This window comes from Mesoplodon mirus (assembly GCF_964341445.2).
Source record: "Mesoplodon mirus genome assembly, chromosome: 2".
NCBI classification, from domain to species: domain Eukaryota; kingdom Metazoa; phylum Chordata; class Mammalia; order Artiodactyla; family Ziphiidae; genus Mesoplodon; species Mesoplodon mirus.
In genome coordinates this window covers 178,251,259-178,270,093 of record NC_138977.1, presented here as the reverse complement: position 1 = coordinate 178,270,093, position 18,835 = coordinate 178,251,259, and the positions used below count along the sequence as shown (strand labels likewise).

The 18,835-nt window shown below is 39.7% G+C and overlaps 1 protein-coding gene across 2 annotated transcripts in view; it reads left to right on the top strand.

Moving 5' to 3' along the window:
* GRID1 (glutamate ionotropic receptor delta type subunit 1) overlaps positions 1 to 18,835 on the top strand; it is a 678,013-nt gene that overhangs the window by 556,791 nt on the left and 102,387 nt on the right. For both annotated transcript variants that reach the window (XM_082629921.1, XM_082629922.1), the window contains exons 9-12: positions 3,198 to 3,299; positions 4,754 to 4,951; positions 8,606 to 8,930; positions 10,105 to 10,243. In XM_082629921.1, the coding sequence (XP_082486047.1) occupies positions 3,198 to 3,299; positions 4,754 to 4,951; positions 8,606 to 8,930; positions 10,105 to 10,243 (764 nt within the window). The remainder of the gene's footprint in view (positions 1 to 3,197; positions 3,300 to 4,753; positions 4,952 to 8,605; positions 8,931 to 10,104; positions 10,244 to 18,835) is intronic.

Genomic DNA, 18,835 nt, shown 5'->3' with positions numbered 1-18,835 from the left:
ATGGCATTCAAGGCACGGTTAGAAACTCTGAGATGGGAATAAGAAAGGCAAGGTCCAATCCAAGTGCCCAAGGCTCTAGACAGTTTATAAAGACAGGGTTTGGATCCCAGGGAACAGGGGTAAGAAACCCAAATAGCACAGCGGAATCACAGACTTAGGTCTAGAGTGGAAGACACTGAAGATCATTTCTACTGCAGCTTTGTATCAATGGTGGAGATTGAACTAAACATTTCATTAGTTGGGAGGAATGTATCATACTAATCATACCAATGTAACATCTTAACAACAGGGGAAACTGGGTGTGGGGTATATGGACGGTCTCTGCATAACCCCTGCGACTTTTCTGTGAATCTAAAACTACCCTAAAGTAAGAGCTAATTTTTTTGAGAAATTGAATAAGAGTTTTTTACCAGACCCAGCCAGAGAGAAATGGCATTCCAGGGAGAAGAAACTGGATGTAAAGAGTCAGGAGGGAACACCATGTGCCTGAGAAAGGTGAGGAATTTGGTGGGGTTGGAGTGAACTGAAGCTGACAGTCAAGGTCGGGTCTCGATCAGGAAGGCCTTTTCATTTAGGCCAAGTTTAAAAGTGTTAGCCTTTATTCTTTAAGAAATAGGAAGTAATTAGAAATTTTTAATTAACATAGTTTGTATTTGAGTTTATGATAAACATCAGCACAATGGAGGAGGGCTGTTAAGAGAGAGAGGTTGGGGTAACAGTGGGGAGGCTGTTGCAGTACTTTGGGGCAGAGGCGCGGCTGCCTTGAGCCAGGCAGTGGGCTAGAAGCAGAGGATGGTGAGGACAGGGATGGGGAGGCAGAGCATTTCTCACAGCTGAGCTAAAACCCTAGCAGGACAGGGCTTTATCCCAACTGTTTTTCCTGCTTCCATTCCCATGACTGATTACAACCCCAATAGAAAGACAGGTAAAGCCGGTTGATCAATGCCAAGCAGAGCCTCATTCCAGGTGCTCATCCAAACCAGGGCAGCACAAAGTCGAGATGCCCCTTCACCAGTACCAAGGAGGTTGGGCAGCAGGTGTTATGAATTCAAGTCCTGGTACAGAGCAGAATATCCAGTCCCTGGAGCTGACATGTCATCTTTGCTTCCATTATGACTCTGTAAGTCATGGAGGTAGTAAAGGGGACCTTCATAACACCACCCAACCCAGGGGGTATGGCAGATCACACATAGAGTTAAGCAGCCCCGATGCCTGGGCTAAACAGTTATAAGGATGAGATGCAGGCTGCCCAAATACACACGATGAGTCCCCCGAGTCTGATATCGAAGGGTCCAAAGAATGCAGGGAGTCAACACCTTGACTCCGTTTGTCTGAGTTTGTCTTTTCCCTTTGACCAGCATTTGAATCCGGCTGCAGGAATTGATCCCAAGTCCCAGGGCTATTTCCTGAGACCCCATAGGGAAATAGCCATGAAGTTTCCTTCTCACTATACCAGTTCCAAGAGTGTGGCATCTTTGATGTCCTTGAACAGGACTTTGGATAGATCTTAACTTTGTTCTTCACTGCAGTGCCCCTCAAATGAATGAGTGGTGGCTGTGGGGAGTTCCCAGAGTATGTGACTGTGCTCTTAACTAAGTGATTTATTCATCACTTCCAGGCATCCTATTATCTAGGGTGAAGTGGGTTTTAGCTTGTATCATGTTGGAAGTGATGGCAGGAGGTTCCAGGTTCCTTTAAACTGGTTCTAGAACCACATATCTCATTCTGATGTTCCTGCTTTAGGCCTCAGGGTTCTAGTATCTTCCAGGTAGAGGGCCCCACAGATTCTGGAACTGCGGCCTCGTAGTCAAGGCTCAGGGTCCATAAGCGGCACTATTGGTGGCTCCTTTGGGGCACCTGGTGGCACTTTTCCACAGAGGGGTAATTCTTTTGCTCAGCCTAACTAGGGGTCTTGTGGGTTTTCCCTGACGAAGGGTAGGTGCTACTGTGACAGTCTGAATTTTAACCCCTTGGTACTGAACTGATGGTCCATGGATCGGCAACAGCAGCACATGGGAGCGTGTTAGGAATAATCTCAGATCCCAGAATCAGAAAGTGCATGCAAAATCCCTGGGTGATTTGTCTGCATATTAGGGTTTGAAGATCACTGCTTTCATCTGTAGCAGTGGTTCACAATCCTGGCTGTGCATTAGAATCACCTGGGGAGCTAAACGATCCATATCCAGTCCGCTACTGACCAGTTAAATCAGACTCTCGGGCAAGGGGGCAGGCTTTAGTTGGTTTTAAAAGCCCTCTTAAGAGATTCTAATGTGCGGCTACATCAGAGGCCCAGTGACCTAGAAGAGCAGCGGTTTTCAACGAGGATCGCTGGGGAAGCATTAACACTCCTCATGTCCAAGTGCTGAGACCCTAACTATGTTGGCTTTAGATGGGGCCAATATCTGTATCTTTTTACATCTCACCAATTAATGATTGAGATTCACTGATCTGACAAAGGGTTCATCGTTGTTGCTCAGGCCCTGCAGGGATGCAGGGAAGGGAAGCAGTCCCAAGAGCATCTGTGTCTCCAGTTGTTTCTGAGCCAGGATAGGGTCTCCTTGACCATCTTAGATGGTCTTAAATGCATTTATTGGACAGATCCTGCAGGCTCAGGAGGATATGGCAGACCCAGAGCACATGTATTCTTAGCCTCCACCTGCCTATGAGGGAAAATTATGAAGTTTGCACTACAGTGAAGACAGTGAGCTCTTGGTCCTGTTTGCAACTGGCATCAGGGTGTAAGACAACTGTAAACTTGGGTCTTTGTTACCTGTTTCACTTTTGATCTCATCCTGCTCTGGTGATGGAAGCAGTGATCTCAAGGACCTTCTGGCCTGGGCAAGTCAAAGGAGTATTAAAGAAAGAGGGCACTTTGTGTGAGACACATTGACATGGCCTCAGTAGGTGGACAATAAAATTGGACATAAATGTTCATTCCAGAAACAAGTTCCTACCAATTGGTTTCATTTCAAGGATGAGGCAAGATCTCAAGATCCAGATGAGCTGCCGGAGGAAGTGGAGCTCTGTGTGTCACACCTTTATTCTCTCTAAGGTTGTAAGATGCCTCTAGCTCTCTGGGAAACTCCTAGGGCTGTTATCCACCTATCTGCCTGATTCAGGAGCCCAATTTAGGAGTCAATTCCTAAGGTTTGCACAGGTGCCCGTTCTGTCCCTCACACTCCCTTTTTCCTTCACAGCTGGCGACGTGGGACTCGGAGAAGGGCCTGAATGGCAGCCTGCAGGAGAGGCCCATGGGCAGTCGCCTCCAAGGACTGACTCTCAAAGTGGTGACTGTCTTGGTAGGATCATGGGCATATGGGGGAGGTCTGCCATTCAGGCTTTGAGTCAGAGGCTTCTCTCTGTTTGGCTTGATGCTGGGTTTAGAGAGAAGGGGATCTTAAGTAGTGGCTTGAGCTTTCATAAGGCCTTTCACTCAAACAATTTTATGAATAGTGAAGGAAGAGTGAGATTGGAGATTCTGCCCCAAGCCTCTGAGACGTTCCATGGGAGGTCACTGGACTGCTCTAGAGAAGGAAAACTAATCCAGATCCAGTGCTGAGCTCCAGAGCGGGCATAACAACTCTACTTGTTCTTGGATGTAAATGATCTTGACCTACTGGTGGTCCTTAGGAGAGCTTTGCTGGTAGCTAGAGTCCCCAGAAGGATGTTGGGAGGACATCCGTCCAGACCCCAATACCACTGATGGGCCCATGTGACACAAAGTTCATAATGAAGACCATTTGTTGCAATTTCTCTGCATGGTTGTCCTGGAATCAGAGACTTTTACATATTTCAGATACCTTAGAAGCATCTTCCTTTCCATTTCTTTCTTCATCTCTTTAGAACTGTAGGAGACATTTTAGATTTATCTCTTATTAGCTGGTCATACATGGTCCAAACATTCCCCTCTGTCCCAGCAGCACTGGCGTCTCTTGGCTCTAGAAGTCTTTGGCAGCCGCGTTTCCGCATTCCCCATGTGCCCACCAGGAATAAACATTATACTTTATTTCCCCCCAAAATTAAATTAATGAGATGTAGTCTCTGGGGCTGTTGTCAAAAGGCTCCTTCTTGTTCAGTTTCACAGGGTGGTGGTGGGGAAGCCTGAGGTGTTTTCCAGATGATCACGTGCCCTACAAGAGCACATGTGACACAGCACAAAATGTGTGAATGTGCACATGGCCTGGCTTTGGACTTTCAGACCGTGGGGTTTAATACTATCCTGTCCTTGACGTGCAGTATGGCCTTGTCCTGTGATTCAGCATCCATTTTCTAGTACAATCTGATAGATGTATTACTGTCTTCCCTCAATCCAGTATCACAGAGCTCTATTGTCATTTAATATCCTGGATGAGAGGTATCCACATTTCTTATGTGGGTCCTGAAGAATCATGGCATTTCCAAAGGACAGAGTCCTCAATGTTATAAATGAAGGAATGAAAACAAGCCATGCTCTTCTGGGAGATGGGACTCTGGGCCGAGTCTGAGATGACACAGGACAAATAAATCTGTTCCTCCATCAGTATGCTGGTTGGAGGTATTTTCCTGTGCCCTGTATCCTGAGTGTCCACAAACTGCTTTAGAAAAGGGCAGAGAGGTTCAGACTCCAGGCCTAAATTGGCTAAATACAATGCACATGTCCACAAACGTTCTGAAATTATGGTTCATTGGATTGGTCTCTCTAATAATACCCTGGAAAGATGTGTGTTAATGAACCTGTGATTTAGTTGAAGAACATTCATTTTGTTGTCCTCAGGAAGAGCCTTTTGTGATGGTGGCTGAGAACATCCTTGGACAGCCCAAGCGCTACAAAGGGTTCTCCATCGATGTCCTGGATGCACTGGCCAAGGCTCTGGGCTTCAAATACGAGATTTACCAGGCCCCCGATGGCAGGTACGGTCACCAGCTCCATAACACCTCCTGGAACGGGATGATCGGGGAGCTCATCAGCAAGGTAGGTCCCAAACGCAGGTCCATGGGGAGGGATACGCCAGTCTGCCTCTGGGGTGATGTCTAAATTGGGCCCATTATGAAGTTGGAACCATGGGACCAGCTAGACAGACCACAGTTACCACTCTCCACGCACTAAGAACCTCTTTTCCTCCACCCCCCTCCTCCCTGCTATACCCACTTTTGCTCTTTTATTTTCTAATTCCCTGGCACTTTGTGTTTTCCTTCTGTGCCCATTGCTCTCATTCCTTTGAAACGTGTCCACTGTGCCTGTTCTGTAATCCACACTTTATGAAATCCACTCCCACATTTGGGCTACAGTAGGAACCCAGTTCTCGCGAGGGGTGGTTCGGGGGGGACTGGTGCATGCTTATTCTCTTCTTCAAGGCCCACAAGTGGGCGTGTATATCGTGTGTGTCCACATGCATGTGTGTAGGTGAATGAGTGTGTGGGTGTGTCTGCATTGCTACGTATAAGTGATACGGCATTCCCCAGCTCCTCAGATTAATTTCAAATCATTAATCTTCCTCCTTCCTGTAGAACCTGGGTCCTCATTTAGATTCATGGCGTGAGGCCAATTTGCTGTGTCCCCATCCTTGACCCTTCCGTCTTATGACCTCTAGGTCATTTCCTGACAACCATTTACATTGGTGGATCTGCTCAAGCCCTCCCGCTCCAGTATTACTGTTGCCATCAATCTTGATGTTTCTGACATCCCTACGGAGCACCCTGGGCTTCGAGTGCTTTGACCCCCTTCACCTCCAGTGACCTTTGAGGACCTGCCCCCATGCATCCTGTTAGCGTCTTGCATGTCACTGTCACTGTCCCAATCCATGACTAAATCCTGTCGTCCTTCTGACTCTTTCTGGCCTTTGTTCCTAAAACACAGGTCCTCTGCTTTATAACCCATGAATGCAGACACGAGGCTTGTATTCTCTCCGGTTTCTCCTAAGCTTAAAAAACAAACAAACAAACAAAACACACACAACAACTTTATTGTGGAAAAAGTTATATATCAAATTCACCCATTTCAGATGTATCATTCAGTGATTTCTAGGAAATCTAGTGAATTGTGCAGTCTTCACCATATCTAGTTTTACAGTACTTCCATCACCCCAATGAGATCCCTCATATTCATTTACAGTTAATTCCATTCTCAACCCCAGCCGGAGGCAACCTTTAATCTACTTTCTAGCTCTATAGATTTGCTTTTGCAAACATTTACTGTAAACGGAGTCATACCATATGTGGTCTTTTGTGTCTGGCCCTTTTCACTTGGCAATGTATTTGAGGTTCATTCTTCTCTAAGATTTCTGTGCCCTTCTGATACTGCATCCTTTCCTGGTGCATCCTCTGTGGTCGTCCAGATAAACCCCTGTTCCCTTCATCCTGTATGATTCTCCTAAATTATTCTTGATTTCTTGTTACATTGAAACCCTGACCTGGTTGTATTATCTACCCTCTGACTCTGACATCCAGCTTGCTGTATGCAGTTAGAGGAGAAAATCACAAATTTGTCCAGATGGATGTATGAACAATGTGTGGCCTCCCAACTCAACTGGGCCTTCGGGACAGTTCCTTAACATGTCCTTTATTGGGCCCCTTGGCTACGTTCCTTAGAGACTGTTTCAAAACTTTATCTTTCTCCTCAAGCAACCTAATAATCTTCTATCTTAAATTAGAAAGCAAAGTGCTCTTACTTTAGGGAAAGAAATGGAGACATCTGGGCATGAGATTCTACTTCAACTTCCTATGAAGTTCATATCTGCAGACACGTGCCCTCGCCTCCAGTTTCGGGGTAGGGGGAGTGTTTTCCCTCCTGTTACAGCTCACCCCTCCACCAGCATCACGAGTCAACTCTCTTGTTCCTCCTCTGGACCTGGTTTCATAAATTAGTTTCTCTCCATCCTATGTTGTTAACCTATCCTGATCCCCTAGATTTCTTTCTCTGTCATTAAATATGCTCCAGACTTAAACAAAACAAAACCAAAACAGACAAACAAATAAACCAGAAAAACCAGAAAACCTCCCTGGATCATGGGTTTCTGAGAAGAGAAGCAAGAACCAGAGATGCAAATGTGGCAAGTCTGAGATCTCTGACACGGCCACCTCCACCATTTTTTCTCTTTACTCTAGGTATGTTGTTGGATTTCACAGTTTAGAAGTCAGTATATTTGCCCCTCTAGCCCGCATATTGGACCTGATAAAATCCTTCTATATAGTTTTCCCCAATTTGAATATGTAGTTTGGATCAGCTGTCACAACTGGTCATTCTAAAATAAACCTAGTTCTGACGATGCCTCCTACTTAAGAGACCCCAGAGCCAAGATAGAGATGATCACTGTACATTTTAATGCTCTTATGTTAACATCCACCTAGGCATAAGGATCCTAGTCTCCACCAGTCTTGGCAGCTTTAACCTCACAATCTAGTTCCATCTTAATGGGGTCTTGGGTGCCCGACTAGCTCAGTTAGTAGAGCATGAGACTATTAATGGGTCTTTGTCTATTTTTTTAAGGCATTTTAAATTTATTTATTTTATTTCTTTATTTTTGGCCGCGTTGGGTCTTTGTTGCTGCTTGTGGGCTTTGTCTAGTTGCGCGAGCAGGGGCTACTCTTTGTTGCGGTGCACGGGCTTCTCATTGTGGTGGCTTCTCTTGTTGCAGAGCACGGACTCTAGGCACCTGGGCTTCAGGAGTTGTGGCTTGCGGGCTCTAAAGCGCAGGCTCAGTAGTTGTGGCACATAGGCTTAGTTGCTCCGTGGCATGTGGGAACTTCCCGGACCACGGCTCAAACCCGTGTCCCCTGCATTGGCAGGCAGATTCTTAACCACTGCACCACCAGGGAAGCCCTCTTTGTCTATTTTTAAATTAAGCTCATCTTGGAAAGCAAAAGTCTTGGGAGGTGCTTTTGAGGTCTCAGCACAGGATGCCCAGAGAGCCCCTTCACAGCATGGCTTTACTAAAGGACGAAGCAGCCCATATGTCTGAGAAGCCATGAGTTAAGGCAGGCAGAAGATCAAAGGAAGTGGATGACCCCTTTTTTCTTGGAGAATGTTATTCTCTGACATAGAGTCTGCATATAAAACAATCTAGGCCTGATACACTAATGAGATTCAAGGTAGTTGTATACTCACCATATAACTTCTAAAGCATTTTAGAAAAGAGAGATACCTGTGTGGGCTAATGGCATTTGGAGAGGTTTGATGGAAAAATGGAGTGTCCCTGTGGCCTTGAAGTATAACAAGGATGTAGATAAGGCCAGAAGAAGATAGAAGGGAGTTGGGGCGGGGATGGGGGTGGGTGGTAAGAGGGAAATACCAGCAAAAGAAAGGAGATAGTTCACTAAGGAGACTGTTAAGAAAGTGAGGAAAAACTGTAATTCACACAAGAATGAAGATGGTTATAGACTCTTTCCTCCAGAAGTGGTTTCCAGGAGTTTTTAGGGTTTGGGAGAGAAATTTGTAAGGTGAAAGAGGTAATAACAGACACCTTAGTGCTGGATTTTCCTTACAACATTCAAAGTCACGAGGTGTCAACTCTCGAATCCATTTCCTCTGAACTGAACAACCCAAAGGGCAGAGGACAGGCCTTGACCCAGGGTAGAACCTAGTGGTAAACTGAGGACTGCTGTCTGATGAGATGGGTTTGCCTTTCAGAGAGCAGACCTAGCCATCTCCGCCATCACCATCACCCCGGAGAGGGAGAGCGTGGTGGACTTCAGCAAGCGGTACATGGACTACTCGGTGGGCATCCTCATCAAGAAGCCCGAGGAGAAAATCAGCATCTTCTCCCTTTTTGCTCCTTTTGATTTTGCCGTGTGGGCCTGCATTGCAGCAGCCATCCCTGTGGTTGGCGTGCTGATATTTGTGTTGAACCGGATACAGGCTGTGAGGGCTCAGAGTGCTGCCCAGCCCCGGCCATCTGCTTCTGCCACCTTAAACAGTGCCATCTGGATCGTCTACGGAGCCTTCGTACAGCAAGGTACCCTCCTGGTTTCTCAATGTTGGAAGAGCCCCAGGGGCTTGGAGGAACGTATTTTGCCAAAGTCATTTTAAATGCAATTTTATTTAATCTCTAAGGTAGTCCTAATATCATGCTGCTCCCAGTTTCTCTGAGTAATACCAGATAGGAACTAAATGAAATGACAACACGGAACTTAACTTCAAGTCCTGATTTTCCACTTTAGATAAAATTAACCTTGGAGTTCTGCTTTGCACTTTCCTTGCCTCCCACATTAGATTGATTGTTATGCAGACAGGGTTGTCAGAAACTCTATCTTGTTTAAATTTGAAGTCTTAATGGGATAAAAAATCAAAATTGTTTTGCAATCATCTAAGCGGTACTCCAGCCATTCTTGAGATACAAAGTCTCCTGTCTCTGAGAGGTCTGGATAGCACTTGGGGAGTTACAGGATTGTGCAGTTTTGACTGGAAACAACAAATTGCAAATTTCCTAACGTGAGTCCTAGCCTTATTTGCACCATGGCAAATGTATGTATCACTTGCTTGAGAGGTTATATAAGAATAGTCAGTGAGGAGTTTTCTTCTGCTACCACCTAAGGGAACAAGGAGAAACAATTGGCCTCAAAGAGGCAGCTTCTGACTACAAGTCACACGCAGTGATTTCTGAAAATCATAGGAAAAATAAAGGTCATCTAGTGAGGGCTGAGTAATAATAAAAGTGATATGGTGCATCTCATTTCTTAAAAGAAAGCCAGGAAATTCTCCAGGTAGGAGGTAATTTTACATTTACAGAATTCCTGAGACTGTTCCATGTGAATTTAAAATGGAAAGGGACATTACATAGGGTTGCAGCCCTGAAAGTTCTCAACACAGTGAGGTAGAATCTTCTAACTAGAAGATTTTGATATTCAGAACTCTGCTGTTGGCATTTTGACAAACATCCTGTCACTAAAAATGCCAATCCTAGCTTTTCCGTATTTTGTGGTCTGCCATCCCTTTCCAAGATTGGCGGTCCTAGCACTTTTTCCCCAGAATTGTCAGAGCCCACCATAACCAGCTGGCAGTCACTTTCCTGATCCCCAGCTCACCACCAGGGGTGGTTCCCTATGCCTGGCTGCAGGGCAGAGAATTTCTCTGGAGATGCAAGCAAGAGCAGAAGCCCAGGACCAATCCCCTTTGCGTGCCTCCTGCAGGTGGTGAATCCTCAGCGAACTCCATGGCCATGCGAATCGTGATGGGCAGCTGGTGGCTCTTCACCCTCATTGTGTGCTCCTCCTACACAGCCAATCTTGCTGCCTTCCTCACAGTGTCCAGGATGGATAACCCCATAAGGTAAGATCCATTACTCCTTCCAGAAGGCTGTAAAAAGAGGATGCAAACCTAGCCAGGGCAGCCTGGTGTCAAGGAGGCAGAGAAGGACTTAGATTCCAGATCTGCAATTCGATGACAGTAATCTTTAATGCATGAGGAGCATCACTCCTGTTATATTTTATTTCATGCACAATTAAACAATGTATAAATTCATTAAATATTTCTTTGAACATTTAAATTCTGCTTATAAGACTAATAAATCAAAACATTAAAAATTAACAAATTAAAAGTCCTCAGACCTTTCAATATTGATTACAAACTTATCTAATCAAAAGTTTTAAACATTTAATTAAAATTAATTAAAACCACAAGTCTAATATATTTTTCCAATCTTCAAATATCTAAAAATTATTTTTAAAAACATGCCAGTTATCACAGTGATTAGAAAATTTATGTCACTTACAGTTACAAAATTGTAAAATTATTGAAACCAAGGAGTAAAAATGTTTCATTTTAACCAAAATGTTAAAAATATGGCATAAAAGAATTAGTTCAACATAGTGAAATAACTTGGAAATGCCTTTGCTTTATAGTCAGATTCTCACAGACTGTGTGAATTACAAAAGAGCTTGGACAAAGTGAATGTCTGTTGGATATGTCATCGCTGAACTGACCAAAGGCAAAGATCTAGTCCATACTTCCTTGGGTGCAATGCCCTCTTCAGTATCACCTCTTACTTGATCCCTGATTATGGTTTTCTGTGTCCCTGCCTTCAGTAATTTCTCCTTTAATTCATCATACTTACTATCATCATATTGATTCTTTTGATCCATAGCCCTATAATCAAGTCATCCATACTCAACCAGCTTCTATAGCTCCCAACTGCCTATTTGAAAGAGGTCAGATTCTTGATTAGGATTCAAAATTCAGAATGACATTATCTAGTCTTTATTTTAATTGATATTTTATTGAGATAATTATAGATTCACATGCAATTATCATTAGTAATGCAGAGAGATCTCAAAATATCTTTTAACAAGTTTGCCCCAATGGTAACATTTTGCAAAACCAGGATATTAACGTTGATACAATTGACTGATTCTATTCAGATATCTCATTTGTACTTGCCCTCATTTCTGTGTGTGTGTGTATGTGTGTGTGTGTGTGTGTGTGTGCATTTGATTCTACACAATCTTATTGTATGTGTAGATTTGTATTGTTCTTTTATAACCACACTCACCTCCTTTGCACTTCTTCCCCTCCAGTCCTGTTCTTAACACCTGGAAAACACTAATGTGTGCTCCATCTCTAAAATTTTGTTGTTTCAAATATGTTAAATAAATTGAATCACACTTTGGGGATTGACTTTTTCTTTCAGTATAATTCTCTGGAGATTCATTCAAATTGTTATGTGTATTAATAGTTCATTGCTTCTTTTTGCTTGGTAGAGGCCAATATAGCACAGTTTATTTAACAATCCACCTATTGAAGGACATCTGGGTTGTTTCCAGTTTTGGGCAATTATGAATAAAGCCACTGTGAACATTTGTGCGTAGGTTTGTGTGAACATGTTTTTATTAATATGTGATACATACCCAAGAATGTAATTGCTGCATCTGTGGTAATAGCATGTTGTTTTATTAAAAAAGGATCAAACTGCTTTCTAGTGACTGTACCATTTTACATTACTAGTAATGTAGGAATGATCCAGTTTCTTTGCCTCTTTGCCAATATTTAGTGTTGTCACTGTTTTTTATTTTACTATTCTGATAGGCATGGTGAGATAGCGCGTTGTGGTTTTGTGTTTCCCTAACGACTAATTATATTGAATACCTTTTCATGTGCTTATTGCTATCTGTGTATTCTCTTTGGTGAAATACCTTTTCATGTGTTTTGCCCATTTTCTCACTGGATTGTTAATGTTGAGTTTTGAAAGTTCTTTATATATTTTAGACACTGGTTTCTTGCCAGATGTGTGGTTTGCAAATATTTTCCCCCACTCTGAAGTTTGTTTTATCAACCTCTTATCAAGGTCTTTCACAAAGAAGAGTTTTTAATTCTTATGAGGTCTAATTTATAAATTTATTCTATTGTGGATCATGCTTTCGGTATCAAGTCTAACTCTTTGCCTAGCCCTAGACCCTGAAGAGAATCTGGGATTGTTTGTTCGTTTGTTTGCTTGTTTTTCTAAAAGTTTTTTAGTTTTACATTTTACATTTTGGTCCACAATCAGTTTTGAGTTAATTTTTGTATAAGGTGTGAAGTTTGAGTTCTCTCTTTTTTTTTTTTTTGGCTACGGATGTCCAATTGCTATAGCACCACTTATTAATTTAATTACTATTTAAGTTTGTCCGAAATCAGTTGAACATATTTATGTGGGTCTATTTCTGGGTTCTCTATTCATTCCATTGATCTATGTGCTGATTCCTTTGCCAGTAGCACACTGTCTTGATTACTGTGGCTGCAGAGTAAGCCTTAATACTGAGCATAGTGATTCCTCCCATTTTATTGTTCTTTGTCAAGATTGTTTTAACTATTCTGGGGCCTGCATTTTCCATACAAATTTTAGAATAAGTTTGTCTATGGCTATATAAAAAAATTCTGTGGTTTTGATAGGAATTGCATTAATTATAGTTATAATTGCTTTAAGCCAAAAGATCATGATTTGCTGAGAATATTTATCATGAGTGGGTACTGGATTTTGCCAAATGCTTTTTTTACATTACTTGCCATAATTATATGCTTTTTCTTCTTTAACTTATTAATATGGTAGATTAAATTGATTGTTTTTTCAAATGTATATCTTGAATGAATCTCACTTTGTCATGGTCTATGATTCTTTTCATATATTGTTGAATTCTGTTTGCTGATATTCTGGTTGAGGATTTTTGCATCTAAACTTAGAAGAAATATTGGTTTGTACTTTTATTTGTAGCGTCTTTGTCTGGTTTTGATATCAGGGTAGCACTGGCCTCATAAAGTGACTTAGGAAATCATCTTCTATTTTTTGGAAGAGATTATGTAAAATTGCTGTTAATTCATCTTTAAGTGTTTGGCATTATTCTCCAGGGAAACCATCCAGGCATGGAGATTTCATATTTTTGGAGGTTTTAAATTGTGAATTAAATTTTTCATAGCTATAGGGCAATTCATATTGTCTATTTCATCAAGTCTAGTTGGTTTATAGTGTTGTTCATGTTTTCATTTACTTGTTGATCTTCTGCCTTGTTCTATCAATTACTGAAAGTGGGATATTGAAGTCTCCAACTATTTTTGTAGACCTGCCTCTTTCTCCCTTCAATTTTATCAATTTCTCTTCATTTGTTACATGTGTATATGTTTATAATTATAATTGTTATATATTCTTATTGATGGCTGTTTTATCATTATATAATGTTCTTTGTTTCTCATAAAATTTTTGTTTTAAAGTCTACTTTTTCTGATCATTAGCATAGCCACTTCAGTTCTCTTTTGATTATTGTTTGTACAGAATATTTTTTCTATCCTTTTATATCATTTCAATCTATCTGTCTCTATCTAAAGCGAGTAGCTTCTACACAGCAAATAGTTGAATTGTGGTTTTTAATTCAATCTACCAATGTCTACATTTTAATCAGAAAGTTTAATCCATTTATATTTAATGTAATTAGTGATAAAGAAGACTTCACTTCTGCCATTTTGCTATTCATTTTATATATGTCTTACATCTTTTTTGTTGTTCATTTTCTCCATTACTGCCTATTTTGTGTTAAGTAGATATGTTTTGCATACCATTTTAATTACCTTATTGTTTCTTTTACTATATATTTTTTGAGTTATATTCTTAGTGGTTAGCCTAGGCATTACAATTAATATCTTAGTTTATAGCAATTTAACTTGGATTAATACTACCTTATCTTAATAGTGTACAAAAACTTTGCTCCTATATTATTCTGTTCCACTGCACCCCTGCCCCAACAACTTATTTTTGAAGCTGTCTGATCCCTTCCTTTTTAGGAGATAATTAGCTCTTTTTCCAATTTATTCAATGGATAGTCTTCTAAAGTTAGTTTTTAAATTGTTATTTTTTGGTATTTTACTTACTGAATAAACTTCACTTTTTTAAAAAAACAAATTTACCTAGATATTACAATATATTATTAAAATGCTTGTTTGTTGTTTTTTTATTTTTGTTTTTAAAATTGTGGTAAAATATACATAACATAAATTTTATCATTTTAATCATTTTAAGTGTACAATTCAGTGTCATTAAGTATAATCACAGTGTTCTGCAAATATCACTACTATCTCTAGATCACATCATCTTGCAAATATATATACAATATTCTTTATTCCCCTCTTCCCCAGACCCTGGAAACCACCATTCTATTTTCTGTCTCTATAAATTTGACTCTCTAGGTACCTCATATAAGTGAAATAATACAGTTTTTGTCTTTTTATGACTGGTTTATTTCACTTAGCATGTCTTCAAGGTTCACCATTTTGTCATTGTGTCAGAATTTCCTTGCTTTTTAAGGATGAATAACATTTCATTGTATGTATATGCCACACTTTATTGATCTATTCATCTGTCCAGGAACATGGGTTGCTTCCATCTTTTGGCTATTATTTAATAATGCTGCTATAAATATAGGCATAAAAACAGCTGTTCAAGTCCCTGCTTTCAATATTTTTGTGTATATAGTCAGAAGTGGAACTGCTGGATCATATGGAAATTTTATGTTTAATAATTTTGAGGAACTACCTTACCATATTCCACAGTAGCTGCACCATTTCAAATTCCCACCAGCAAGACATAAGGATTCCAGTTTCTTTAAATCCTCACCAACTCTTGTTTTTGTTTTGGCTTTTTGTTTTTATTTTTGTAATAGCTATCCTAATGGGGATGAAGTGATCTCATTTTGGTTTTGATTTGCATTTCCCTCATGATTAGAGATGTTGAGCATATTTTCATGTGTTTATTTTCCATTTGCATACCTTCTTTATAGAAATTTCTATTCAAGTCCTTTGCCCACTTTTAATTGAGTTGTTTTTGTTTGTTTCTTACTGATTTATAGGAGATTTTTATATTCTGGATATTAATCCCTTATGAGATATGTGATTTGCAAATACTTTCTCCCATTCCATGGGTTGCCTTTTCTTTCTGTTGATAGTGTCCTTGGATGCAGAATTTTTTTTTTAAATTTTGATGAAGTCCAAATTATCTGTTTCTTTGTTGTTGTCATTGCCTTTGCTTTTGTTGTCATAACTAAGAAATCTTGACACCATTGTTGAAAGCCATTTGACCACTTATGGGACAGTATTTCTATGTTGTCTATGCTATTCCATTTGTTTGTATGTCTGTCATCATGCCAGTTCCTCACTGTTTTGATTACTGTGGCTTGTAGTACATTTTAAATTCAGAAGTTTGAGATTTCCAACTTTGTTCTTTATCAAGATTGTTTTGGCTATTTGGCATCCCTTGAGATTCATATGAATTTTAGGGTGGATTTTTCTATTTCTGCAGAAAACATCATTGAAATTTTGATAGAGGTTGCATTGAATTTATAGGTTGCTTTAGGTAGTATTGACATCATAACAATATTAAGTCTTCCAATCCATGAATACAGGATTCATTCCATTTATTTGTGTTTTAAATTCTTTTTCCAAAATTTTTAGTTTTTGGTATACATGCCTTTTGCCTTTTTGTTATTTTTCTTCAGTATTTTATTCTTTTTGATATTATTGTAATTGGAATTGTTTTTGTAATTTCCCTTTCAGACTGTTCATTGTGAATGTATAGAAATGCAGCTGGGTTGTGTGCATTGATTTTTGTATCCTGAAACATTGCTTAATTAATTTGTTAGTTCTAATAGTTTTGTGTGTGTGTTTTTGCATATGTGTGTCTAATTTTAGCATTTTCTACATATAAGGTCATGTTGTCTGACAACAGAGATACTTTTACTTCTTCCTTTCCAGTTTATTTCCAGTTATTTCTTTTTATTACCTAATTGTCTAACTATGATTTCTAGTACTATGTTGAGTACTACATGGTAAAAGAAGATATCCTTGTCTTGTTCCTAATTTTAGAGAAAATTCTTTCAGTCTTTCACCATTGAGTATGACATTAGCTTTGGGTTTCTCAACCATTGTTACATTATGGTTGTTTCCTTTTATTCCTAGCCTGTTGAGTTTTTATTATGAAAGGGTGCTGGATTTTTTCAAATGCTTTTTCTGCATTGAGATGATAATGTGGTTTGTATCTTCATTCTGTTAGTGTGCTATATTACATTGATAAAATTTTTTATGTTGAACCATTCTTGCATTCCAGGAATAAATCCTTCTTGGTCATGGTACATAATCCTTTTAATATGCTGTTGAACTCAATTTGCAAGTATTTCACTGAGAAGTTTTGCATCAACATTCATTAGGAATATTGGTTTGTAGTTTTCTTTTTTTGTAGTGTCTTTTTTGGACTTTAGTATCAAGGTAATGCTGGCCTTGTAAAATGAATTAGGAAGTATTCCCTCCTCTTGAATTTTTTTGGTAAGAGTTTGATGAAGATTGGTGTTTCTTCTCCTTTTTAAAAATTATTTATTTATTTATTTGGCTGCATTGGGTCTTCTTTGTTGCACGTGGGCTTTCTCTAGTTGCAGAGAGCGGGGGCTACTCTGTGTTGCAGTGCGCGGGCTTCTCATTGCGGTGGCTTCTCTTATTGTGGAGCACAGCACACTGGCTTCAGTAGTTGTGGCTCATGGGCTCTAGAGCACAGGCTCAGTAGTTGTGGCGCACGGGCTTATTAGTTGCTCCATGGCATGTGGGATCTTCTCAGGGATCGAACCCTTGTCCCCTGCATTGGCAGGTGGATTCTTAATCACTGAGCCACCAGGAAAGTCCTGGTGTTTATTCTTCTTTAAATTGTAGAATTCCACAGTGAAGCTATCTGGTCCTGGGCTTTTCTGATTAGATCCTGATTAGATCTCCTTACTAGTTATAGGTCTATTCAGATATTCTGTTTCTTCATGGTTCAGTCTTAGTAGGTTGTGCATTTCTAGAAATTTGTCCATTTTTTGTAGATAGACTATCTAATTTGTTGAAATACAGTTGACAGGTATTACGATATAAATACATTTGTTCTTACTGCTATCATGTTTACATGATTTTTATGCATTCTTAACTATTTTCATAAAGTTTAACATTCAGTTGCCATTGTTATTACTGTGTTTCTCCCACCACCTTCCCCCCACTAGAAATTAAGCATCTTCTTTTAACCTCCAGTGGTTTCCTTTAGGCTTAAATTTGCATGCACTGCTATTTCTTTTTCAGAATCAAAAGTGAAAACATATATTCATATCTCTGCCTATGTAAGAAGATAGTGGAATAGCTTTTTTTCCCCTTCTTCCACCTACTCAATCATATTTTTGGTTGATAGATCTGAGATTTTAGACTCAGTTTACTCTGATTTTTTTCTTTTGTTATGTTTTTAAATCTTCTACGGTTTCTCTAAGATACATATTTGGCATGTGCATTCTTTTGTTTTATCTCATCCATATTTATAGTCATTATTTGGACTGAATTCTATGTTCAAAAGGTTTCAATGCTTGTTGAATACCTCTTTATTCTGTGATTTAGCCATCATTCATTTCTTTATTTTAATGCATCTTTATTCAACTAGAATAGTTCTTTGAGCAATATATCTAGTAAGAGTGGTATATTTTCTGGGACAGCATATCTGTGAATCTTTTTCTGTTGTATTTACACATGAATTAAACTTATCTGGGTGTAATATTCTTGTGTCACAGCTTCTCCCCTTACTGTTCTATAGAAGTTGCTCCATTGCCTGAGCAAGGGAACAAATTCTATAGAATTTGTTCCCTTGCTCTTCTTGTATGTAATGCTACAGAGAAGCATAAATATACCCCATTCATCTCCTCTTTCTCCTCTCCTCTTTCTTTACCTCTCTTCTCCTTCTTACTCTGTTCTCTGTTCTTCCCTCTTTCTCTCCCCCCCCATTTCCATCATCTTCCCCTTCCTCCTTCCCTTTCCCTTCTCTTCCTCCTCTCCCTCCTATGCTTTCTGTCCTTCCTCTTCCTCCCTCTTCCTCCCTCCCATTCCTCCTTCTCCATATCCACATGAAAACCTGCATGTGAATTTTTTATAGCAGTTTTCCTAAATTGTCAAAATGTGGCAACAACTAAGATGTCCTTAAAGAGGTAAAGTATAAATAAACTGGAGCACATCCAGGTAATGGAATATTATTCAGTGCTAAAAAGAAAGGAACTATCAAGCCATGGAAAAACATGGAGGAACCTTAAATACATATTGATAAGTGAAAGCCTTATGATAAATAAATGTATGTGTATATATATATATATATATGTATATATATTTACAAATTTTATAATCTATAGATTTATTTTATATATGTATATAAAGAGAGAGAGAGATGTATGGATTTTATGAAGACCTATGTATGTAAATTTTAAGATATCTTTGTGGATAAAGTGGGAAAAAACATGAGCAGGGCAGCGCGAGATATGTATTAGGCCAAATAAAGCCAAGTTAACATATTGTAAATTGGTCATGCTATTGTTGTTGTATCTAAGAAGTCATGGCCAAACCCAAGGTGGATCA